Below are 26,210 nucleotides of genomic sequence, written 5' to 3' on the forward strand. Positions count from 1 at the left end.
TCTAGTTTTTAATCCTATCTTTTCAGGGAAGATTTAGTTATGTCTTACGGAGTACATTGGGATATTATATGAGAACTCGGAGAGACAGCACTTCCTGCTTTTTCAGACAATATGTAGAAGGATAAAAGGGCAAAGAGATGAATCATTGTTTCCCATTACTATTTTGTTTTCTCTTCAAATATTGTTACACATCTGGTTTCAAGTGGGTCTAGAGAGAAACAGTTGTGGATTTCACGGCAGAATCATCTGTTTATTTCTTTAGGAAAAGCCTCTGATATGTTCAAAAAGATTTCTAAAAAGCACAGGCCACACAAAGTCCTTGTTAGCTGGCAGGTTTCTGTTAAATAGTTCATGTTTGAATCTGCTAACTAAACAACATATGAACTTTGGGGGTGAGAATTTTAGCTCCCTAGAGGGTTCTGGGAAACTAGGAGAATGTATGCATATGAGAGGAAACATTTGGTTTTTATTCACGTGACGTGAGACTTGATAACTATCAAACTTAACTTCCCACAAGAAAGGATTAAACAGATATGTGTCTTTGATTGCTATCAGCATAGAGATACGTAGTCCTGCTTAATAGCTGCCCCCAACAGTATACAGTCATTAGGTTGTACTGCCTTGGGATAAATGCCCAGAGACACAGATAAACAAATGTATAGGAGAACTTTTCTTTCTTTTTTACACATGCAGAGTAGCCACTTTCATACCTGCTAAAAACATTTGTTTTATTTTATTTGACATGGTCACCCTGGGCCTTATTCCTAGAAACGTACTAGGTTAGCAAATTAACCCGGACTAAGAGCACCTATATTGAAAGAATGGGAAAATCAAGAGGTCAAGCACTAATAAGTGAATATACTAAACGGCCGAGAATGTCCATCGCCCTCCCTGACCCCCCCCCGCGTGCAGCCCCCCGCGCGCATGCGCGAACTCGCGATCGTGCATCGTGCCGGGGTTCTAAATAATATCTGATATCCACTTGGCATTGTGCAATGGACCACTGAATTCCATAGGCAAAAAGTAAATGGAAGAACAGGTCATAAAAACCCACCACTGTACAATATATGCAATGAAAGCCTTTGTTACATGGAATGTATTTTCATGCCTCATACTACATTCATATCATTGCCAAAATGAGATGTTTTAATTCTAACTTAAGGACTTGTGGGTGGAGACATTCAAATTATTCTGTTATGTCCCTGTGGCCAACTTTGCATGCAGAATTACTTGATTAATAGCACAAATACAGCCTTAAACTCAGAACCTATAAATCTTATCTAGCAGACAGTTTTTTTTAGCTCTCATCAGTCCAATATATTGGAATATCTCTACTAAATAGCAGGACATCGAGATAAATAAAGGACAACCAGAAAAGTTACAGAGAGGCAGGTTAAAATAATTACTATGGAGAGAGGGGCAATATTTAAGATACCTTTATGTTGATGGCATAACTATATGCATTCTTTTTAGAAGGTGCTGTATATACAAATCAGGTAGACAACTGTCATTTTCTATGTAGAACAGCACATTCAAACTGTTTAATCTTTCAAACACTTTAATTGAAATGGCACAATATATTTCTGTAGGATATATCATGTCATGTATGTTAACCAATTTAAGAGCTAGGCCATACCAATTAATTAATCAATTACCAACTAAATATTGTGGTGCATGTTCCCTTTGGGAATCTATATATGTAGTTATTCTCGGCAGGCGTCCAAAGAGGAAAAACAGCAGAGAGCGTGAAATAGTATGACAATGTATTCATGGGTCACACACACTTTGCCTAATAAAATGCAAACGTTTAATTCAGTGTTCAAAAGGGATCTAGTACCATTTAAACAGGCTGATAATAATATTATTATATAAAACAGAAATCTGAGCTATTTGTTCTTGAGAATTGCGTTACTTTCCCTATTTCTTCCTGTAAGTTGATAAGATTGTGCTGCTGGTAACTGGAAGTGCTAAATCAACTCAAGGACTGGATAGTGTTGCATATTGTTACACATACAGGCCTAGAACACACCACTGAAGGCAGACATCTGGAGAAGTGTTATACACCAGATGGTCTAAACATTATCAGCATTGTAAGTTACAATTTTAACCATTTAATGCACTGTTTTCAATCCCCATAAGACAAATTATAACTGTGCTGAGTATATTTTCTATGACTAATAAAAGTGGGCTTGTACATATCTATAATTCAGTAAATATACTGCACAATAGGTGAAAAACATTCATTGTCAAGCACAATATGAGTAAACCTCTGTAAGCAGTGCTTCTGTTCTAGGGACCTATAACTACCAATTGGCACACAGCATTGTTTGAAAACAAACTTCTGCTAAGTTATTAAACCTGGAGTAACTTTTCCACTTTTTGTTATATATATTAAGTTGGACTGTTGTTATAAGTAGTATCAGGGTATAGGGTGCCCAAGCAGACCCCATCTTCAGGTCAATATGGTATTTTTCCTTTGTTTCTAACCTTTGTATGAACCAGTTAGCTGCCAACTGAATAGTGGCCAAGTCTATGCCCATGTTTGGATATCTTTATTTCTTTCATACTTTTTGTGCAGGGCTGAAACCATTTTTTGCTGCCATGGCCCAGATGCAGTTTTTTTTGTTCACCACCATTATGTTCAGTACATAATGATGCTATTTGCATTTTCCTTGTGTGAGCTTAATTCACATTTAGCAGTATAAGGAGATGAAAGGGGCCTAGTATTAAGCCAGGAGACATCCTTCCCTACTTTAGTTCCTGCTGAGATGGAAAAAGTGCAGCTCATTCTTTGCCTTACCTAAAGCATGTGGGATGGTGGGGGCCAGAAATTATTATTTGCTGGGGGCCTGACATGGTGAAGTTATGGTCCCTTTTAACACTGTCATATTCACTTTGTTTATAGGGTGCAGATGAATGTTTTAAATGTGGTCACAATAGTGATGGTCCATTCTGTGTCAAGACTTGCCCAGCTGGAATCCAAGGAGAAAATAGCACTTTAATTTGGAAGTATCCTGATGAAACAGGAGCATGTCAGCTCTGTCATCCAGAATGCAAACTGGGGTGAGTGGAAACAGCATTCAAAAATCTTTATACCCGTTTGTAGGCCTATTTATCCCAAAATAACTTAACTGATTTCCACAATGTAAGCTGCTCTCTTAGAACTGGGACTGCTCAGGTGACTCTTGCTTTCCAAAAGTCTGGATTTTTTTCTTTTTACCTAAAAACCAGTACTGGGTGCTTGGTATACACCCAAAGGGGTATACCTGATAAATTTGACTAGGTTTGGCAGTGTTGGCTGGACCCTTTAGATTTAGAGGACACCCCACATTAAGACCAATATTTTATTGCTGTGTATTAGCATGTAAAATCAAAAAAGTACACAAGGTCGAACTCAGCAACTGAACAGACCAGCAACTCATGATACTGTTTTAATATGTCCCAACTTACCAACTTAGTCTTGAAAAACTTTATTAATTTTTATTTGAAATTATACAGTTGTCAGCTCATGATCCTGTGTAGGGATGTAGCAAACCTCAAAAAAAAAGTTTGCGAACCCGTTTGCGAACTTACGCCAAAAAGTGCGAAAGTTCGCAAACTTTGCGAACCCCATAGACTTCAATGGGAAGGCGAACTTTAAAACCTAGAAAAGCCATTTCTGGCCAGAAAACTGATTTTAAAGTTGTTTAAAGGGTGCCACGACCTGGACAGTGGCATGCAGGAGGGGGATCAAGGGCAAAAATGTATCTGAAAAATACTTTGTTGACACAGCGTTGCGTAAAAACGCAAGCTATTCCTATGTATACGCAAAGGCAGCTGGCAGACCTAGCGGAAATACGCGGCGTTTTTTGCTATTTTGCAATATTAGCACCATGGGATTTGCTTACACCAGTACTAGGCTGAAAAACGCCATGTGTGGCTTGTGCGGCGTTTTTAGGCCAAGAAAAAACGCAGCGAAAAAACGCCTAAGGCGAACCCAAATTGCGAACATCGCAAAAAGTTTGCGAACTTGCGAACACCCGATGTTCGCGCGAATTAGTTCGCCGGCAAACAGTTAGCTAAATCTCTAATCCTGTGCCCATTGGTGAGGGTTAAGGTCTGTTATTTATACTTTTACCCCAAATCTGGTGGGCACATAATATGGGAGATGCCAACCCCTATGACTGTTTTGATTTTTTCAGAATTCATCCATCATAATAGCCCCACAAGCTGAAAAAGGGATGTAAATGTAATGGCCCAACCTGTCTGTAACAAGAAACCAAGGGACAATATCAATTGATTTTTTTCCCAATAACTTATAATTTTGGTGCCAGCCATAGTACTAGTAATGTTATTGCAGGGTGGCAAACTCACAAAATTAGTGGCAACCATAAGCAACATTAAAGAGTCTTTTTGGGCAAAAAGGCGGCAGGACATGGGCATCCATGGAATAGTCCCAGCTTGTGTGTCATTCAGCATGCATGATCAGGGAAGCAAACAAAAAAATTTCAGCAAACAAAAAAATTGTACCAGTGGATGCAAGTTACTGGGAAGCCCTATACTTATGTTAAGGTATCAAGTGCAAAACCCACTGTGCAGGGTGCAGAGAACTGGATCAGCACCAGAAGAGCTAGGAGCAAGAGCTTACTGTATTATCACTACCAATCAATAATAAATCAGTCCCTTTGCCTTTTTCCCTAAGGATGTTGTAACGCTTGTTGGAGTTTTACTCATCAAGTGATCTGTCAAACGCTATTTAGCTGGTCTCAACTACAGTTGAGTAACAATGACTGTTATAGAAGCTTTTACCATGAATACCCCTATTGATCCACTGCTCAATGTCCTAGATTAATGTATCATTTAAGCAATAGGGACCAGTTTGAGCTGAATTCTAAAGATGAACTAGATAAAATAAAAAAAGAGACTGACATTTTTCTCCTAATTTAAACCCATCACAGGACATTAAAATATTGTTTTCCCAACCCAATAAACTGCCCCATACTCCTTTCAAGAAGGGATACGTCAAAATAATGTAGAATAGATCTCCAGTAGTCTGTCACTAATTAGTCTAGCAAGAAATGGTCTATGCTAATACATAAATAGAAAGGGAAAACCATAAGTATGAATTCCAACCAATGTGTAAAATGTATTAATCTGTGACTGTTGTTTTACCAACCCAGCAACCATAAACCATCACAAAAGTACTGCAGGTCATGATACACATATACATTAACTAACTTACCAAAACTGTAAGAGCATACAGTAATCAGCACCAAATAATTTTCTGCCAATAAATAGCTTTAGTAAAATCATCTCTCCATGATTATAAACTTCAAACACATATTTCATGCATGGATATCCACTTTAGGGTAGCCCAGTCATTTCTCTTAAAGGGCAAAAAGTGTACATACTGAAGTGATGGAAATTGCTCCCTAATTCTGGATGGAAACTGCTCCCAAATTCCTAATTCTGGTTGTACACTTTCTGCTGCCCTGGTGATTATATGTATATGAGTAATTGCACCACATATGATTTGCCAAAATAAATATTAGGCAGTAAGATGACATAAGTTGCTTTGTTTACTGGGGCACTGGTACTTGTAGAGTATACCGTAGTCAAGAACCCACCCCCAGTGAAGGTCACTTACCGTATCCTTAAGATAAGCATGCTATGACACCCTACAGAAGGCAAACTGGTACAGATTTGGACTGCAATGTCATATCAAAATAAAAACATGAACATGCTTCTACTGTTTTACTTTACCTACATGTAGCATTATTAGACAGCATTCTGTTTGTAAAATTATGTTTTTTTCTTCTGATGTGTAGTCTGTGCAAAAATAAGCTAAACTAAGGTGTCTAAAACTGTGTGACAGGGAAATACGGTTTGCCAAAAAAAGGGGCATTGCATTTTGCACCACAATGAGCTAGATACACCATTAAGGGTAGGACTGAGAAAAATGTTGGACAAAAAAAATATTTACTAAATAATTTTTACAGTTTCTGCATAGTCATTGCAGATCTTTAAGTTTTTAGTTTTTAGTTAATCAAGGTCTAGAAAACATACAGGCTAATCAGTCAATATGACTAAATACTGTACATCTGACAGAATTACTAACCTGTCCATGAAATCAGTTAAAAAACGTTCATTCCTGTTGTCAGTAAAGACAGGGCGTAGATTTTACTTTACAAAAATGGGACAGTGTTCTGATTTTTATCCATCAGAAAATCTACTGTGACAACTGTATGTAAAACATGAACACATAGGGCAGGAACTCAAAGGTTCTCACTACCAGGCTAGTCGAATTCATAATGTTTATTAAGTAGATGTGCTAGCCAGAGTAGCCTAAAGTGTTTCACAGGACCAAATGTCACTTAGTCATCTGCTTACTTAAAGCTTCATAAATTGACCTCAAAAAAGTGCATAAGCCATTTAAACCCTTTGACCCAGTAACCATAGGCACTGTACATTCCTCCAGGTGAAGGTGTTTTACTTTTCACTTTTTCTGCACATCATTCATTTCTTCATTGTGTCATTTTCGTGAAACCCCTCCCTAAACTGCCAGATTATTTTATGAGCTCCAAATTTTTGCAAGAATGAAACAGATGTAATTTGAGTTCATTTGTATTTAGAGTGCAGCGCAAGAGTCACCTACTGGTGGGCTATTGGTACTGCACTTTGTCATTCTTGGTTTTTCTGTATATTGTTTAATGTGGGAGAGGAACAGGAGGAAATATAACCCAGATTTTCTTTTTCTATTATTTTAATAGATGTGTGGGACATGGCCTAGATGGATGCCCTCTTCCTTGGTAAGTTTTATACTGGAATATAAGAAAAATTGGGAATGAAGACATTGTAAAATAAGTTTTAGTTAAAGGCAACAACTCATTTACTTGGAACAGGGGGCTAAGTGCTAAAATACTAAGGGGCACATTTACTAAACCACGAACGTCCGAAAAGCGTCCGAATGCGTTTTTTTCGTAATGATCGTTATTTTGCAATTTTTTTCATAAATTGACGCTACTTTTTCGTAGCCGTTACGACTTTTTCGTAAATTGTTGCGACTTTTTCGTAGCATTACGACTTGCGCGAATTGTCGCGACTTTTTCGTAGCCATCGCGTCGAGTACGAAAGTTTCGGATTCATTCAAGCTTCAGTATCGTGACTTTCCTTGGGCCAGGTTAGAGCTGCAGAGCGCCATTGAGTCCTATGGGAGGCTTCCAAAATCATGCAAAGTCTGAAAGTTTTGCGCGCCATTTACGAGCGCTCAATACGAAAAAGTCGCGACAATATACAAGCAAATCGTAACGGCTACGGAAAAGTCGCGACATTTCGCGCAAGTCGTAACGGCTACGAAAAAGTCGTAACGGCAACGAAAAAATACGAAAAAGTCGCAAAATGTTTGTTTCCAATCCGAATTTTTCCCATTCGGATTCAGATTCGTGGATTAGTAAATCAGCCCCTAAGAGTTCAATACTGTGCCCCTTTTAGAGCCACAGCACTGAGCCATGTTTTGCCAGCACAAAAAAAAAAATTGTTTATGAGCAGATTAGTGCCACTTCGGATGCCAAGCTCAAAGGACAGCAATTTATTAATATAGTCTACAACAAAAATACAGGCTGTAACATTAACAACCACATTTTTGTATTTTAGGTCCAGCCACTCTGTTGCTGCAGGTGTTGTTGGAGGCATTCTTGGAGCTGTCGTGATTGGACTTGTTGCTTTCTTCTTTATTAGAAGGAGTCGAATCAATAGGAAACGAACCCTACGTAGGATACTTCAAGAAAGAGAGGTATGAATCTATATGGTCGCACTGATAAATATTTTTTTTCTGATTGTATGACCTGACAGATGGAAGGGGACATACTAGTGTTAATAAAACATAACTAAAAGATCCCATGTTTCAATCTGCTGCCCTTTATGGGGCTGTTCTATCAAAATGTGCTCTTTGCACTTCCATATAATTGCAAAGTATCTCAGTCCTTCTTGCCTTTTTGTTTTGACTATTGGACTATTGACGCAGGGGTACCCTGGAGTTACCACAGCAACTTGACCTGGCAGTTAAGCTGCTGAGGAAGAATAGGACCCATGTCACTCAAACAATGAAAACTGGAAATTATATAAGCAAAAATATTCAGTAGAATTGCACCTAATTTGGGATGATGCAGTTACTTTAATCAGATGCAATTGTGGTAGGTGCTCGCAATTTTGAGAGGAACATCGCCCCTTTGCAACTGCTGTGACACTGGGTAAAAACCTTTGCATTATGGGAAAAAACATTTTTTTTGCTCCTCAAATTGCACTTTGCTTACTGCTTTTTGCCCTTAGACTGGCGTGCAGAGGCCATAGGGTACAAAGAGATAATAAAGTTGTGGCAATGCAAATTTGATTACTATTACTTGAAACAAAATGTTTTAGTATTTAAGTAGCATCTTTAGTATCAGAACTGAACCCAAAATGTAATAAATCTCGTAATTTTTAATAGCTGGTTGAACCTGTCACCCCCAGTGGAGAGGCACCAAATCAAGCTCTTCTCCGGATCTTAAAGGAGACAGAGTTCAAGAAAATAAAAGTTCTTGGCTCTGGGGCGTTTGGGACAGTTTACCAGGTAAGATAAAAGTACATTGTATTGAAAACACCATGCTGGATTTTGTAGTAACTTCTGGATTGAGCTATAGTGCCATATTGCTAGTGCAAGGGTTCAGCTCTGAGAGATCATTTCTATCTGAGCACTTCAAGAGCTCACCCAACAGAAATGTTCAAGAGGATGCCTGGTTCCCTGACACTGTGAACTGAAAAGACTAGTAACATCAAATAATGAAAGGGATTTATATGCAATGAAATATAATACAGGTATGGGATCCCTTATCTGGAAACCCATTCCGAATTACGGAATGCACGTCTCCCATAGACTCCATTTTAATCAAATAATTCATAATTTTAAAACTGATTTCCTTTTTCTCTGTAATAATAAAACAGGACCTTGTAATTGATCCCAACTAAAATATAAATAATTTGGATGCAAAATAATCCCATAGGGTTCAATTAATGTTTTATTGATTCTTTAAGGTATGGAGATCCAAATTATGGAAAGACCCCTTATCCGGAATACCCTTGGCCCTGAGCATTCTGAAAAATGGGTCCTATACCTGTATATATTACCATGTAGTAAAAATTGTGTTTTTGCCCCAGGAATTCTGCTATAGATGATATAAATACTGTGCTATGTAGCTGTAGGGACAGTCACTCAAGATGGAAATAAGACAGAGGTTTACACGGCAGATAAGAATTAAATTGTGTAGAATACAGTGGTATTAGTTACACACACAGGGAACAAATGCCATTCATGGCTCTATAAAGCAATACAGAATGAAAACCTTTCACATATAAGTTAAAGTTTCAATGTTTTTATAAGGTTAGAGATGTCATATCATTTTTTCACTCTCTATAAATGTATATTGATAGATATATGCCCCATACTACACGCTACGTGAAGTTCCTATAAATGTGCACTTTAGGGTTCATAATTCAGGGCTATCTCACCAAACAAGGTGAAGTTGAGAGGTTTGATGCACTATGTTTTATGTTATGTTGTAGTTTTTATTTCCTCTTCATTTCCCTGCTATTCCAGTAACAATGGTTGACACCCATATTACAGCTGTATTCAGCTTGTGTATGTCTAGCTTGTAGTAGTCACAGCTACATTGCTATAACTGAATTATATCTACAGAATTGCATGTGAAAGGACCATCAGCCTACAAAGAAACCATCATCTTTTTTTTTTACAAGCTCTGCTATATATGTTTTATCTGCATTTGTGTATATTATATATACCCAGGTCATATCACCCAGCTAACTCAAGGGTTATATTTTGTATGGTCATATTATATTTTCTGTAAAGGTTGAGCGTTCAAAGCTAATGTACACCTTGCACACAAACCTTAGTATTAATTTTCAATATGGGTGTCAGTTACATTACCTGCAATGCACAATAAAAGCTTGGGCATCATTTACTTTGGATTTTCAGCAGCACTTTAATTGAGGGAAATCCACCCTGAGCTAGAAGGATTACAGGGACTTTGGGAGGGACTTTTATCACAGAAAGCCACACTATTTATAACTAAGTCAGGCAGGTGCTTCTGTGTTTTGCTGAATATTGGGTGACTAATTGTAATGATGAATTTATTTAATCAGGGGCTATGGATTCCTGAGGGGGAGGGCATCAAGATCCCAGTTGCCATTAAGGAGTTGCGAGAAGCCACGTCCCCTAAAGCCAACAAAGAAATTCTAGATGTGAGTATTTTACATAAGAAGCCTATTTGATGAAGCATGCAAACCACGACTCTTTCAATTAGTCGCACAAAAAACGCAGCTTTCTACATGATCTTGACAGGTTTTAGATGGTGTATTTTTAATTGTGTTTTTTTCTGCATCAGTATTGGGTTTTTGGTGTCAAAAAACCTAAATCAAAAAGTTGAGCAATAGTAAATGCCCCCCTAAGGGGCAGATTTACCAAAATTTGAGTTTAGAGCTTAATACATAAAAATTCACCCACGTTATTTTCATTTCTATGGGATTTCTAGAAGTGTTGTGAAATTTAGAGATCACTATTTTATAAATATGCTTCACTGTGTCCCTTAAAGGGCTTGCTCACATTTGAGTTAACTTTCAGTATGATGTAGAGAGTGACATTCTGAGACAATTTATAATTGGTCTTCATTTTTTAATTATTTGTGTTTTTTTTAATTATTTTACTATTTGTTCAGCAAACTCTCCAGTTTGACATTTTAGCTGTTATCCGGTTGCTAGGGTCCAAATAACCTTAGCAACCAGGGACCTGCTAAGTTAGAGTTGCAATGAGAGACTGAATTGTGAATGGAAGAGGGTCTGAATAGAAAGATAAGTAAGATAAAGTAACAATAAAACTGTAGCTTCACAGATCAATAGTTTTGTGGCTGCTGGGGTCAGAGACCCCCGTTACAAAGCTGAAAATAGTTTGAATAAGAAGTCAAATAATTCAAAAACTGTACAAAATAAATAATGAAGACCAACTGAAAAGTTGGGGGGCTCACACAGACACCACTGTCTGAGCTCAACACTTCTGTGTAATGGGCATCATTTTTGTGCCAGTAATTCTAGGGGTCTGGGGCAACAAGTAAGTAAGTCCCTATGTGTCAGTACATAAATACTGAAGGTGTATTGAAATGCAGTTACACAAATGTTTGGTAAGATGACAAGTAAAACAGCTCTTGTAACCACAATCCCCATAGGCTGTTTTAGGGATGGGCTTTTTCAGCAAATTGTTGCCAAATGCCAAGCATAGTTTTCTTAGATCACGTTGTACCTCTGTAATCTCCAAGATAAACAGTTCCAAACAATGAAAATCACTGTTTAATAGTGTAAGAAAAATGTATTAATTAGGAAAAATATAATACAGTCAAAATGAAATTACCTTTTTGCATTGTTTTAGTTCCATAGGTAGGGAATAATGAACATTTAGGGAGTCTTAGCCTCCCCAAAAGAGAATTCAACTGCTATACTGTATATTATATTATCATATATACTGTACATTATATATACATTACATTATCATATGTAATATATATTCATCCAACGAATTTCTCCTGTTGGCAGCCTCCCCAAACAAATATTGCACCCTCCTTTCTAGTTTAGGTTGGTACATTACACTTCTCATGCTAAGTGCACTGATAGTAAATAGAAAGCAGCTTTGCAATGTACTTCAATAGGAAATTTCTTTAAAGTATCCGATTCTGTGCAGCTGAATTCCCTGTTCGTCTCCTCTCCTGCCTGAAGCTGCATACAGGAATCCTTTCGGTACAGAATTGGTACAAAATTTCTGATTGAAGTGCATTGCAAAGATGTTTCTTTTTAAATTAACAAGCAGTACATGCAACATTATTATTTGCCTTTACATCCCCTTTAATTAATGCCATGTGTGCAAACAGCGTAGTGCCTTGAAAATTATTGTGTTTGTGGGCCAGTTGAACGGAATGGCTGCCATTCCCATATTCTATTCCCAGCAAGCAATTCCCCAGAAACCAGCTCAGCAGTTTCTGTTTGCGTAACCATGCCAGTCTTGTACTGCTATTTAGGCTCACTTTTATTCATTTTGTTTTTACACAGTCCATAAAAAAATCTGCATTCTTTAGAATAAACTCCATGGTACCTGCAAAATAACCTTGCTGCAAAGGCTCCAGTAAAGAGAGAAAGCCACCCCTCAGCATCCTTTTTGGTCCCCTCAGTACCATAGAGCAGACTGTCACCAAAGCCTTTTTGGCTGATGGCACAGGGGTCAGTTTTACTTGAAAAAAACATTACAAATCTATACTTCCATACACCCCTTCAAGTTAGAAAGAGATTTTTATATAAAAAAGTAAATATTTTGAATGACCTGTCAAATTTACTGCAAAAAGTTTTACAGGCTCATTTCCATCTATTGCCAAGTTATTTCCCTCAATGCGTTGCTGTTTCCCAGAATTCCAGTGTCACTGTGGTTACAAGGGGGCGGTTCTTCTGATTCACCTGATTCTTTTAGGTGCACGTGTGCTGTGCCTATTGAAACTGGGCGCAAAGGGAACTCTGGAGCTTCTGCCTGGTCAGGAGTCAGTTGACGCAGCAGCTTTTTCATTGGGAACAGAAAGTAGGAAGGGCTGAGGCAGTGGCGTGAGAGAGAGAGCACAGGTGGAAGGGGGGGGGGCATACAGCAATAGAGGAAGCAGACCCAGTGGTTGCAGGGGGGGCAGGTAACAGGGGGTCCCAGACCCTGGGATCTGCTTCCTCTGTTGTTGCATGCCCCTCTTCCACCTGCTCTCTCTCACATCCCTGGCCTGCTTGCATAAAAATCCCCACTCCCCGCCCACTCTTATATAGGAGATCGGTCGGGGAACTATATGCGAGCAGGCCGGGGGACAAGAGAGAGCGAGTGGACAGAAGGGGGTCAGGGGTTGGTAGAGTTTGCTACTCTGCACTGGGCCCCTTCAAAGATTTTTTTGCAGAGGGTCCTGGTCCACTGGGCTGAGAGGCACTGAGCTCAAAAACTGCAACTCATTGCTGGGAAACATGCAGGAGCACAATTATGTTCTAACACTAGCTTATTGCCACCACAAATTATCATTTGTTACCACATATGGATAGGTAATCTGTTTCAGTTACATTATTACCAAATAACAGTGTTTGATGTGCATCCTACACCTTCATGCAATAGCCATTTCAGAATTGTGAATATTAACGTCTTTACACTTGATCTCACCTCTTTAGTTCTTCAGAGCTAAAGGCAGTCATTTAACTCTCCCTTTATACAGTGGAGTAAATAATAAGGGGCCCTGCAGGGCAGTGGGCTATATGCTGAGTACTGCCATGGGAAGCTGCCTTTTCTCACAAATAATGCTGGGGGAGTACAGATGCAAATTTCCATAGGGTTCATAGGTCTGTACAGTGTAGGTGTCTAAAGCTAGCCATCTGCTCATTTGGTAAGGCCAACAAACAAGTAGATCTTTGTTAATTTGACCACCCATGTGCTGGTAGTTGATTTGGTTGGTGATCAATGATCACATTATACAGCCCATCAGACATGAACCACATCAATACACTGATGCAGCCCTTTCCCAATAGGATTTCCAACCTGCTTGAAATATATCAGACTTTATGAAGTGCCCTATAGAGGGGGAACCCTGTATTTTTTATTAGCCTGTGTTTGGCCAGATGGTCAATATTTATTTGGCTTATGCTAAAACCTAAATATGGCAAGCTGAATGTTACAACTTTCTATAATGTACAAAATTTTAAAGTAATAAATACACTATGATTAAGCAACTAGGTATTAATAATGACAGTAATGGAACTTTTACTGTGCAGGCAGTGTGTAGGTAGCTGTGCATAAAACTTAATATATCAAATTATGCTGAGGAACAGTATATAGGGTTATGAAAATGGTTTTTAACGGGTTCTGGGACAAATTTTAGTTTTTTTTTATAGCTAGGGAACTCATTTTCCATAATACAAAGGTTTTTATCTCCATTAACTGAAGGACTATACTGCAGACTGAGTGTGCTTAGCAGAATAAAGAGGGAGGGAGTTGGAAGGCTTCACAGAGGAATGTATGTTGGTGCCAGTCCTGCCTGGAGCTGCGCAGATGTCGCCATGTTATGCAAACAATGTACGGCTGCAGAACAATTACTAATATATCAGCAGTGCTGCTTCCTATAGGACAGTTGCCAGATGACAGTAGAAATTAGCTTTATACACTTTAGTTCTTTACATTCACACCAGCACAAATAGCATCAGAATTGAAGACCAATCTTAATCTGCCTGTTCCATGGCTGACATGAGATCCATGCTCTAGCAATAAACAATTAGCTGTTCTATAACTGTACTGTCTGATGTTTTTACATATTGTGTTCTAGGAAGCATACGTCATGGCCAGCGTGGAGAATCCCTATGTTTGCCGTTTGCTAGGAATCTGCCTGACCTCCACTGTCCAGCTGATCACCCAGTTAATGCCATTTGGTTGCCTCCTCGACTATGTTCGAGATAACAAAGACAACATTGGGTCACAACATCTTCTCAACTGGTGTGTGCAGATTGCCAAGGTAACCATCTCATGTTCTTCAGATAATTTATTTACTGTGCTTTTTTTATACTTAGGTCAAGAAATAGGTGTCTAGTGGATAGATTATATAGATGTGATACTTCTCTACCATCTCTTTTTACAGCCACATATTTTTGGGGTTAAAATATACTGGGTATCCTGGGAAAAGGGCAGGGTCTGGGTGGAACAAGGCAAAGACTGGGTAGCTAGAGACATGGTCAAATTGGCAACATTTACTAATCCTAAAAAAATAATAGAGATATACACAATCAATATGTATTCAGGCATATCAAAGAACAACTAAAACCCTTGGTAAATACAGTTTTTATTACACATACCTGTGTGATAGGCCTGCTGTTCTAGCCCCCATTAATGACAAAACTATCTAAAGTACAGCTAGTGGAATAGCACTGGGGTTAACTGACTGGGCTTGAGCATATGCATGCTTACTGGGGTCACAAACCGTTGTCTTGACAAGTTGTCACGGTTGTTCTTCCTCAGTGACTTGCCAGAGAAACCCAATGAAACTAATGCAATGACCTCTTCCCCATAACTCTCTGCTGCTCTATGTATAAATTCGTACTTCAGTTTAAACAATCCTAGTGCCCCCTATTAACGTGACAGAAATAGAAAGCAGCAATTATTATATGTCCTGATCAAATCAAAGTGGGCCATGGAAAGGGTGTTGATAAAAGGAAGGAAGTGGAACCATTTGTTGTGATAGCATTGCTGGGCTGAAATGGGGGATGCAGTGGCCTGAGGACCAACAGAATAAGCAATAGCTGTAGGTTTAAGAAGAGGGTTTTATTTTTAACATACTATCTGCCCTATGGTGTCAAGATAATATAAAAAAGTACACCTGAATAATATCAGTTAATTTCATTTGTAACATGGAATTGTTATGTGCCAAAACAGACTTTAAATTATAGTGTAAGGGAATAAATGAACCTGATATAATAGAATTTCTCTCTTTTAGGGAATGAATTATCTTGAAGAAAGACGTTTGGTGCATCGTGATTTAGCTGCCAGGAATGTTCTAGTTAAAGGCCCACAGCATGTCAAAATCACAGATTTTGGGCTAGCAAAGCTTCTGGGAGCAGATGAGAAAGCGTATCATGCAGAAGGGGGCAAAGTAAGTTGTACTATAAAATCTAGTAAGATCTTTAGCACCCTCAAGACTTCAGGAAAATGCTCATCATTTACATTTCACTTTCCTGAAGACATAAACTCACCATATGTATTGGATCCTTAGGTGCCTATCAAGTGGATGGCATTAGAGTCCATCTTGCACAGAACCTACACCCATCAAAGTGATGTTTGGAGTTATGGTAAGCATTCACACAAACATTCTGCCACCAAAAAAAGTATTTGTTTACATTTCCAGACAATTGTATATAAATCTTGCATAATATGCTATTTAAAGAATGCAAATTAATACATTTTTGTGTAAAAGGCAGGATTGTGAAATTGCATTCTAATATACAGCTATAAATTGTTAATAATGTTTTTTTTTTGTATATCCCCAGGGGTCACAGTTTGGGAATTAATGACATTCGGTTTGAAGCCCTATGATGGAATTCCAGCCAGTGAAATCTCAAATATTTTAGAAAAAGGGGAGCGTCTTCCACAGCCTCCAATCTGCACCATTGATGTCTATATGATTATGGTGAAATGTGAGTTGATAATGGGCAGTTATGGATTGATATAGGTACATGCATATTCATATAGACCAGTGCTGTCCAACTGGCGGCCCGCGACCCCCCTCTGTGTGGCCCCCCACCTGTCTGGCTGCTTTGATAGCTTACCTTTGTGTAAGCTTTAAATGGTATCAGTACTGAGATTAACTGGCCCCCTGCATGGTTCTCACCTCAGATTCAGGCTGTAATCCCTCTGTATTGTTTAAAAATTTAATTCCCTGTGTTTTTCACACCTTTTAATACCTACATTGTTCACCCCCTGCAGTGTTCACACCTCAGGCTCAGGCTATAATCACTCCCATTGTTCACTTCTTCACACCTCAGACAGGTACTGTAGGCAGAATATGGCACATACAGCCAGCATAGGGCAGGTAGAGTATGGCACACACAGGCAGCATAGGTCAGGGAGGGAATGGCACACACAGGAAGGGTAGGGCAGGCAGAGTATGGCACACACAGGAAGGGTAGGACAGGCAGAGTATGGCACACACAGTCAGGGTAGGGCAGGCAGAGTATGGCACACACAGGCAGGGTAGGGCAGGCAGAGTATGGCACACAGAGGCAGCTTAGGGAAGGCAGATTATGGCACACACAGGCAGGGTAGGACAGGCAGAGTATGGCACACACAGACAGCATAGGACAGGCAGAGTGCTGCCTGTGTGTGCCATACTCTGCTTGCCCTATGCTGCTTGTGGGAGGTGAACCTGGCAGGGGTTTGTTGTGGGAGTTTGTTAGCAGTTGGAAATAGCCATTAAATGGTCCCTAAGGTGTGTAATTATGTACTGGGGGTTGCTCTGCTATCCACAGGGGAGGAGGAGGCATATGGAATTTAAGGGTATATCTTAATATGACATAATTCTTTCACATATGAATGATGGTTGATATCCCCACAGTAAGGACCAAGCATTTGGGATTTTGCTGTGCTACCACCATTGTGATAAAATAGGTGTGGTTTGAAGTGGGTGTGGTTTCAAAAAGGGGAGTGGTCAAAACTGGCTTCCATTAGCGGCCCTCCACCATGCATGCTAGAGAAATTCCGGCCCTTGGCACCGTAGAAGTTGGACAGCACTGATATAGACCAATGACAGAGGATATTTTACCAGTAAATATGAATTCTCTGATTCAAGCCTGTCCTTACCTTTTCCCTTCTGGATGATTATTCCATTCCAATGTCATATATTCATGTGGTCATCTGAGTTACTTTTAGGGGCACATTTACTAATCCACAAACGTCCGAAAAGCGCCCGAATGCATTTTTTGCGCAATGATCGGTATTTTGCGGGTTTTTTTCGGAAATTGTCGCGACTTTTTCGTAGCCGTTACGACTTTTTCGTAAATTGTCGCAACTTTTTCGTAGCGTTACGACTTGCGCGAATTGTCGCGACTTTTTCGTAGCCATCGCGCTGAGTACAAAAGTTTCGGATTCATTCAAGCTTCGGTATCGTGACTTTCCTTGGGCCAGGTTGGAGCTGCAGAATGCCTTTGAGTCCTATGGGAGGCTTCCAAAATCATGCTAAGTCTGAAAGTTTTGCCCACAGTTTACAAGCGCTCAATACGAAAAAGTTGCGACAAGATACGAGCAAATCGTAACGGCTACGAAAAAGTCGCGACAATTCGTGCAAGTCGTAACAGCTATGAAAAAGTTGCGACAATTTACGAAAAAGTCGTAACGTAAAGTCATTTTCCAATCGGAATTTTTCCCATTCGGATTCGTGGATTAGTAGATCAGCCCCTTAGACTTGTTTATAAATGCTTCCCATCAATAGGAAACAGCAGGAACACATTACAATAGCATGCTATCGCTGACTTGTGCAGAATTCCACAGCAGGAAACATAGCTCTAGATCTACATTCTGCCCTCAAGACAATTTTATGGAATGTACCTTTTTTAGAAATTCATAAAATAGATTGCATTATACAGCTCAGACCCTCCCTACTTAAATTCCCTAAGATAGCATTGCAAAAAAATCTGTTCTACTTGTTTTTAGGCTGGATGATTGATGCAGAGAGTCGCCCAAAGTTCCGGGAACTGAGCGCTGAATTTACCAAAATGGCTCGTGACCCAACCCGCTACTTGGTCATACAGGTAAAGTGTATTATTTAAAGGGTTGGTTCACTTTTAAGTTAACTTTTGTTTAGAATTGCCAATTCTGAGCAACTTTTCAATTGGTCCTAATGTTTTATATTTTTAGTTTTTAAATTATTTGCTTTCCTCTTCTGACTCTTTCCAGCTTTCAAATAAGGGTCACTGACCCTGGCAGTCAAAAAACTATTTATCTCTTTGAGGCCGCAATTGTTAATTTGTATTACTTATCTTTCTGTTCAAACCCTTTCCCATTCATATTCCATTTTCTCATTCAAACCACTGCCTGGTTACTAGGGTAATATGGACCCTAGTATCCAGATAGCTGCTTAAATTCAAAACTGGAATGCTGTTGAACAAAAAGCTAAATAATTAAAAAAAAACCACAAATCATAAAAAATGAAGAACAAATGTAAACAAGTTAAATGTCTACAAGTTAATTTAAGGGTGAATAGTCCCTTTAAAGGGGGAAGGATCCCATTTCCTAGCCATGTCCAAGTTCTAGTCATAAGTTAACCTGAATTAAAAAATATATAGTTCTACAAATGCTAACATACTGTAAGTAAACCTAACATTGTCAATACTTATTGGCTCTTTTTATTTATCTTTGCTGGTGCCACAACATTGTCAGGAAAGAGGGACAGTTGTAAGTTTCAAATACATTTTGAGCTTTTCTAATTGCCTATTCCTCATACACAGCACCCTGTTAGAGAGGGGCATACACCCCATAGTTGTCATCTCTTTCTTTGAATCCCCTGTACTGACAAGTTCTTTTTTATATTGAGGTATGGGACCTGTTATCCAGAATGTACAGGGGTCTTTCCTTATTTGGATCTTCATACTTTGTCTACTAAAAATTATTTAAACGTTAACTAAACCCAACAGAATTGTTTTGCCTTCAATAAGAATTACTTATATCTAAGTTGGGATCAAGTACAAAGTAATGTTTTATTATTAGAGAGAAAACAGAAATCATTTTTTAAAATGTGAATTATTTGATTAAAACAGTGTCTATAAAATATGGGCCTTTTGTAATTCAGAGCCTTCTGGATAAGGGATTTTGGATAATGGGTCCCATACCCGTATTATGTTTATTTATATATACCTGTAAAACAGGAAAATTATCTTTCTTATCTTTCTTACCCATCGAGATAATTAGGGGGTGATAGCTAACATTTTTTTGTTTCATTTGACAGGGGGATGATAGAATGCATTTGCCTAGTCCTGTTGAATCCAAGATCCATCCTGCATTGGTTCAAGAGGGTCTGGGTGACATTGTTGATGCTGAAGAGTATCTGTTGCCACATCAAGGATTCTTCACAAGTCCCTCTAATTCAAGAACACCTTTACTGAGCACTATGGTAATTTCACTTTTATCTGATCCCCCATGTTCCTCTATGAGGGGGCTGCCATATTTGTGCAGCAGTAGGCTGTTAGCATTAGAAGCTATAACTGACAGGCTGAGAAGGGACAGTCAGGTTGGAAAAACAGTCAGGTAACAAGTAACAATTACTAACAAAAGCAGCCCTCTCAGCAAAAACTATCAACATGACCTTTAGGTAACTTTATGGGGCTGATTTACTTACCCACGAACGGGTCGAATGGAGTCCGATTGCGTTTTTTTCATAATGATCGGTACTTTGCGATTTTTTCGTATGTTTTGCGATTTTTTCGGATTCTTTACGAATTTTTCGGATCCAATACGATTTTTGCGTAAAAACGCGAGTTTTCCTATCCTTTACGAAAGTTGCGTAAAAAGTTGCGCATTTTGCGTAGCGTTAAAACTTACGCGAAAAGTTGCGCATTTTTCGTAGCGTTAAGTTTTAACGCTACGAAAAATGCGCAACTTTTCGCGTAAGTTTTAACGCTACGCAAAATGCGCAACTTTTTACGCAACTTTCGTAATGGATACGAAAAACTCGCGTTTTTACGCAAAAATCGTATTGGTAACGAAAAATTCGTACAGAATCCGAAAAAATCGCAAAACATACGAAAAAGTCGCAAAATGTTCGTTTTCAAGTCGGAACTTTTCCAATTCGGGTCGGATTCGTGGGTTAGTAAATCAGCCCCTATATGTACGTTCATATTTTGAAAAGTATTATTTTCTTGTCAGTATCATTTTAAGTGATTTTATTGCTCTGTCATTTTAGAGTTCTACTAGCAACAACTCACCTGTCATCTGTACCATGCGAAATGGGGTATGTTTTCTCTATCGGCTTCTTTGGTATGGGGCCAGATTGGTTTTTATTAATCATGTTGGTGGACATAAGAAAATGTAAACATTTTTTAGGTCTAATATTTAGTTATAAGCATTACCCCAATCTCAAAAGCTTGTTTAATATGATCTGTTTTCTACACATGTTCTGTAAGTAAGCAGCAGTTCAGTGACCCCCCCCCCCCAAAGCAGCCACTGGGTCTGTCTTTATTTTTATATGTTTAGGCTCCTATTTGTAGAAATCCTATAACAATGTGTAGCATTTCACTCAAAACCTTTAAGTATGACTGTATTATAAAACTATAATTATCTACACAGTGTTTGTCTTGTCTTCATCATGTATTATCTCTGGTTGCTCACTCTTAAAGAAACTGGGTAAAATAGATAGGCTGTGCAAAAAAAAAATATTTCTAATATAGTTAGTTAGGCAAACATGTAATCTATAAAGGCTGGAGTGGGCAGATGCCTAACATAATAGCCAGAACACTACTTCTTGCTTTTAGCTCTCTAACCTCTTAGTCACTCTCAAGTCACTGATTGGTTACTGACTGCTAACAGCTCAGAGAGCTGTACAGGAGGAAGTAGTGATCTGGCTATTATGTTAGACATCTGGCCACTAACTATATTGAAAACATTTTTTATTTTGCGCAGTCTATCTATTTTTTACACTGAATTGTTCCTTTCAACCACAGAAGAACTGAATGACCCACACAAAATACTGTTGTTGGAAGTGATACAGTTTAGCCATAACTGCAATAATAACTAGGAAATAATGTATTATATAGACATTTTAAGAACTGCTGTTTATAAGGCCATTATGATGACAATGGTTAATATCTAATATTCATAGAGAAATATATCAGTATTTCTTTTCTCCTATTTTAAAATGTTCTGTAGGGACCACCTGTTAGAGAAGACAGCTTTGTACAAAGATACAGCACAGATCCAACAGTCATTTTGGAAGACAGCATTGATGATGAGTTCCTGCCTGTGCCAGGTTGGTATTTATTACAGAATAGAGAAAAACATTTCAGCCTTTATGTGTTCACATCAGGGTCATTTTCTGAGTGCTCATAGGGAAACTGAACCTCTGCATCTCTGTATGGCAACAGCCTCATGCTTTTACTTACAACAGTCTAACAAATCTTTAAGGCTGGACTATGTGCTGTCATGATGTGTGGTCAGCCCAGTAGGACATTTATTTTTTAGGTCCTAGAGATCAAAAATATTATTATATTATAATCTTATTATTAAGATTATTACTTATAAATGTCATATTATTAAGGGTATGTTTTGTACAGCAATTTTGGGTATTCCCAAATTAACATTCCTGCTGTAAGTATAATAATGAACAGTGTCAAATTATATATTTTTATTGTTATTTTTGATTATTGTCTTCTTTGGATTGGTGGGGGTTAATACTGACGCAGGCTTTCATACCTGTGGCTACAGGTACAAGAGAATCTTTTTCAAAGGAACAATAAACCAATTCTAATGGAAATAATTTTATATGTTTTCAATCTTTTTCAGAATATGTGAATCAGATGGTTCCAAAACCAATTGTGGAGACACAGACAAATGCAGTATATCAAAATTTGGTTCCACTGGGGAATACTGTGTCTCCTAAAGAGAACCTTTACCAGAATTCTCACAGCAATGGCCTTAATAACCCAGAGTATCTGAACACAGGCCATACCCTTGTACCCAAAACTGACTTTGACTATTCCTCCATCTGGGACCAAAAGGCTAACCTTCAGATTAACCTGGATAACCCTGACTATCAACAGGACTTCTTTCCAAAAGAACCTAAAACCAATGGACATTTTAAAATTCCTGCAGCGCAAAACCCTGAATACTTGGGGTTGGCACCTGTGAGCGATTATATTGAAGCTTCAGCATGACCACAAGGACAGATAACATTACTGTCACCCTCTTGTTTGGGAACTCAGATGGGTTTCTTTGGCCTTTGCAAGTATGTGAATAGCACTAGAACCCACTGACTTATGTACAGTACTTGTATACTTGGGCCAGGACATTGGAGGCACATTATGGATAAATAGTGGAACAGTAACTTGGAAGTGGCAAATGTTTTCTTCAGTGTTGCTTCAGCAAACCTTTTATATAGAAATTATATATAAATATAAATATTTTTTTTTATTCTGTACCAAAAAACATTCAATTTCTTTTTTTTTTTTTTTTTTTTTTTTATAACGTATAGCAATTATAGCACCTTTTTGTGAGTATTGGATCACATTTTGGCAAGATTCATTTTTAATAGCAAAACTGTCAGCACACAGAGGAGCATGTTTTGGTGGCAACACTTGGAAGAACAATTGTGATATCTGAAAATTTCCAATGACATTTCAGACGATAACAGACAGAAACTTGGAAATTTGATCATTGGACATATGAAAATACTAGATATTGTCTGTTATACGCAAAGAAAATAATAAGCTTGGCTTTATCTCTGGTTAATCCACATTCCTTCAGCTGTTGAAGAATTATAAGACCCTCATCAGCCACTGCCATTTGGGGAACCTTGGCCTTGCTTCGTCAAGATGCATGTATGTTTTTCAGATGTCTGTTTGAGTTTGTACAGAGTCATTATAAGTGTCCAGAATCATTAAAATGTCCACTCAGAATCTGTGTTTTGCATAGTGGCAAAATGCATAAGCAGCTTTCTAATATACATTAATGAATAAATATCAGTGGTTTCAAAGTTATTTGCAAATGTAACTGCAATTGAAAGCAGTGTTTGTTTATCTGTTCTCTGTATGTACACTTAGCTCTTCAGATCTGTTAATCACTTGGCTTCAGATATATTTTTTCAGGAGTCAAAACAAGCAGAGAATGTAAACAACAAGACAGATACTGCTTGCAGTAGCAATTGTCTTCACAAATAAATGGCCTTTCTTCTAAGCAGCAGAATATGGTCATGCAGTCTGTCATTGCTTACAATGATTGCACCTGTCAGCAGCAGATTTTGGACGAAAAATGGACAGTTAAGTAAATGGCAGGCTGCACAACCATGATCAAGATGTTCTCCATTGGCCGGAGAATACACCAGTTGTGCCATGGCCTAAATCTACAGAAATTTTTTTAAATCATGATTACTGGAAATTTAAATTATGTTTTGTTTCATTATGCAAAACATCTAGTAACAATTTTGTTTTACAGAACCGTGCCCAGCTTGGCCTAACTGCTAATATGTAATGAAACCAGATTATATCCAACTCTCAGACTATACATAATAAAAGGCAATATTTCTTGTCTGCACTTTAACCATGTTAGTATTTTAAGGCTTTAATAGAAAAATCCCCCAGTATTGATGTGATCATGTTTATTAAATCAAAAAAGTAAACCTGGGCACATCATCACTCATTCCCAGTACAAACATATTGGTTAAACTTAAATAATCTGTTGGTTACATGTCTTAAAATGATGGAAAAGCTGCTATATGGTGTGGTTAGTACTTTACCAACTAGCACAATAGTAAGTTCTAAGGATATATGCATTTAGGAAATACCTTTTAATGCATCACTTATTTTATATGGGATCAAAAACATCAAAACATTTATTAAAGATGTGAGATATTATTTTATGTTGTATATTTTCAGAATTAAACCAAGAATAATGTAGCTCATTGGCTGTATAAGATTGTGATGGGATTTATATAGAGGTTTCATACTGGCAGTATTGGGTATTCATTTGATCTCTTTTTTTGTGTGTGTCCGTGTTCATATAAATGTACACAAAAGGCTGAATGCTGGCAAAGGCATTAATCACCCTCTGTTTAATATGTCCTAATGAGAAGCAGGGACTACTACAGGAATTTATCTTCATGATCATAGCACAATATGTCAGATTATTCACGCAGTGATAAGTACTAGCCTGTGTATATAAGAATAAAACACAGATACCCTAGGTGCACTGGCAAACTGTATGCAAGTTGTGTTAATATCTTTTTGATTTCCCTGTGTGAATTGTGTCATTTCCCACAAGGAATTCATAGGTACACAGTTCTAAATTATTTGATTTATTTAATTAATTTAAACAAAAAGAAATCGGTCTACATTAAAAAAAAATACATTCATTCATTTAAGAATTCGAAAACAAAACTGGCATTGGGCAGGGTCTGGTTGTACCGGCTCCAGGACGATCAGCCCCCTTCAGGGTGCACTTCCCCTTTGCAAGCCTTTTGATCAGTTTAGTTGAATGGGACTCACCAAGTACAGATGGTGGCTTTACTTTCAGCCTGTAGCTTCTGGGTTACTACAACCAATTTACATATAGGGAGTTGTTATTAAAATCTACAGAATGAGTACATTAATTATGTGGATATACTTTAAAAATCACCTAACATGTTTCCTGCGCTGCACAGTCACAGGCTCATTAGTGTAAGAAACAAACACATTTTATTAAAGGGAAGTGAGTCACAAAGGTACTCCGCCTATACACGCACAAGTAGGGTTTATAATTACATAGATTCAAATACAGGTTACAAAGAAACCAGACTCCAGGAAAAAGACTCCAATAATAAGGCTGCCTAAGAGCAATTATTTATATGAAAACTATAGTAGGTCTTAAAGCATTTAGCTACTGTAGATCTGATTCTTGAACTAAATATCACTGTGACAATGTTACATAGTTACATAGATTGGCCTCACATTTAAAATCTAAACCTTCAAACACTACTAGGTAGACATGTGGAGGAGATGCTACTGGTTTGTTATTCTGGGGTATTTATTGATAAGGGAATTTTACCAGAATGTGGAGTTGAGTTTGGCATACCTAGTCAGCACTAGGCCCCCTTGCACAAAAAATCTTCGGAGGGGCCCAGCAAACGGTGACTCCTACCTGGCCCTGTGTCCCCCACTTCCCTGCCTGCAGGTAGAAGAGCGACTGGGAAGGGGAGATTTCTTTTCAACTATAGAGGATGCAGACCCTGTGGTTCTCACATGAATGTGGGGTCTGCTTCCTCTATAGTTACATAGTTACATAGGGTTGAAAAAAGACCAGTGTCCATCAAGTTCAACCCATCCAAGTAAACCCAGCACACCTAACCCACACCTACCAATCTATACACTCACATACATAAACTATAAATACAACCACTAGTACTAACTGTAGATATTAGTATCACAATAGCCTTGGATATTCTGATTGTTCAAGAACTCATCCAGGCCCCTCTTAAAGGCATTAACAGAGTCTGCCATTACCACATCACTAGGAAGGGCATTCCACAACCTCACTGCCCTCACCGTGAAAAACCACTTACGCTGCTTCAAATGGAAGCTCCATTCCTCTAATCTAAAGGGGTGACCTCTGGTGCGTTGATTGTTTTTATGGGAAAAAAGAACATCCCCCATCTGCCTATAATCCCCTCTAATGTACTTGTACAGAGTAATCATGTCCCCTCGCAAGCGCCTCTTTTCCAGAGAAAACAACCTCAACCTCGACAGTCTCACCTCATAGTTTAAATCTTCCATCCCCTTTACCAGTTTAGTTGCAGTCTCTGCACTCTCTCCAGCTCATTAATATCCTTCTTAAGGACTGGAGACCAAAACTGCACCGCATACTCAAGGTGAGGCCTTACCAGGGACCTATAAAGGGGCAAAATTATGTTCTC

The 26,210-nt window shown here is 38.4% G+C and overlaps 1 protein-coding gene across 1 annotated transcript in view; it reads left to right on the plus strand.

The window, feature by feature from the left end:
* Positions 1 to 24,524, plus strand: part of egfr (epidermal growth factor receptor) — a 149,882-nt gene extending 125,358 nt beyond the window's left edge. Inside the window, exons 15-28 of the mRNA XM_002939914.5 lie at positions 2,906 to 3,063; positions 6,750 to 6,788; positions 7,633 to 7,771; positions 8,465 to 8,587; positions 10,174 to 10,272; positions 14,403 to 14,588; positions 15,564 to 15,719; positions 15,840 to 15,915; positions 16,114 to 16,260; positions 18,272 to 18,369; positions 19,563 to 19,727; positions 20,517 to 20,564; positions 21,479 to 21,578; positions 22,112 to 24,524. Of these exons, the coding sequence (XP_002939960.3) occupies positions 2,906 to 3,063; positions 6,750 to 6,788; positions 7,633 to 7,771; positions 8,465 to 8,587; positions 10,174 to 10,272; positions 14,403 to 14,588; positions 15,564 to 15,719; positions 15,840 to 15,915; positions 16,114 to 16,260; positions 18,272 to 18,369; positions 19,563 to 19,727; positions 20,517 to 20,564; positions 21,479 to 21,578; positions 22,112 to 22,482 (1,905 nt within the window). The 3' untranslated portion in view covers positions 22,483 to 24,524. The remainder of the gene's footprint in view (positions 1 to 2,905; positions 3,064 to 6,749; positions 6,789 to 7,632; positions 7,772 to 8,464; positions 8,588 to 10,173; positions 10,273 to 14,402; positions 14,589 to 15,563; positions 15,720 to 15,839; positions 15,916 to 16,113; positions 16,261 to 18,271; positions 18,370 to 19,562; positions 19,728 to 20,516; positions 20,565 to 21,478; positions 21,579 to 22,111) is intronic.
* Positions 24,525 to 26,210: the final 1,686 nt, after the last annotated feature.

Source organism: Xenopus tropicalis, chromosome 6 (genome assembly GCF_000004195.4).
Source record: "Xenopus tropicalis strain Nigerian chromosome 6, UCB_Xtro_10.0, whole genome shotgun sequence".
NCBI classification, from domain to species: Eukaryota; Metazoa; Chordata; class Amphibia; order Anura; family Pipidae; genus Xenopus; species Xenopus tropicalis.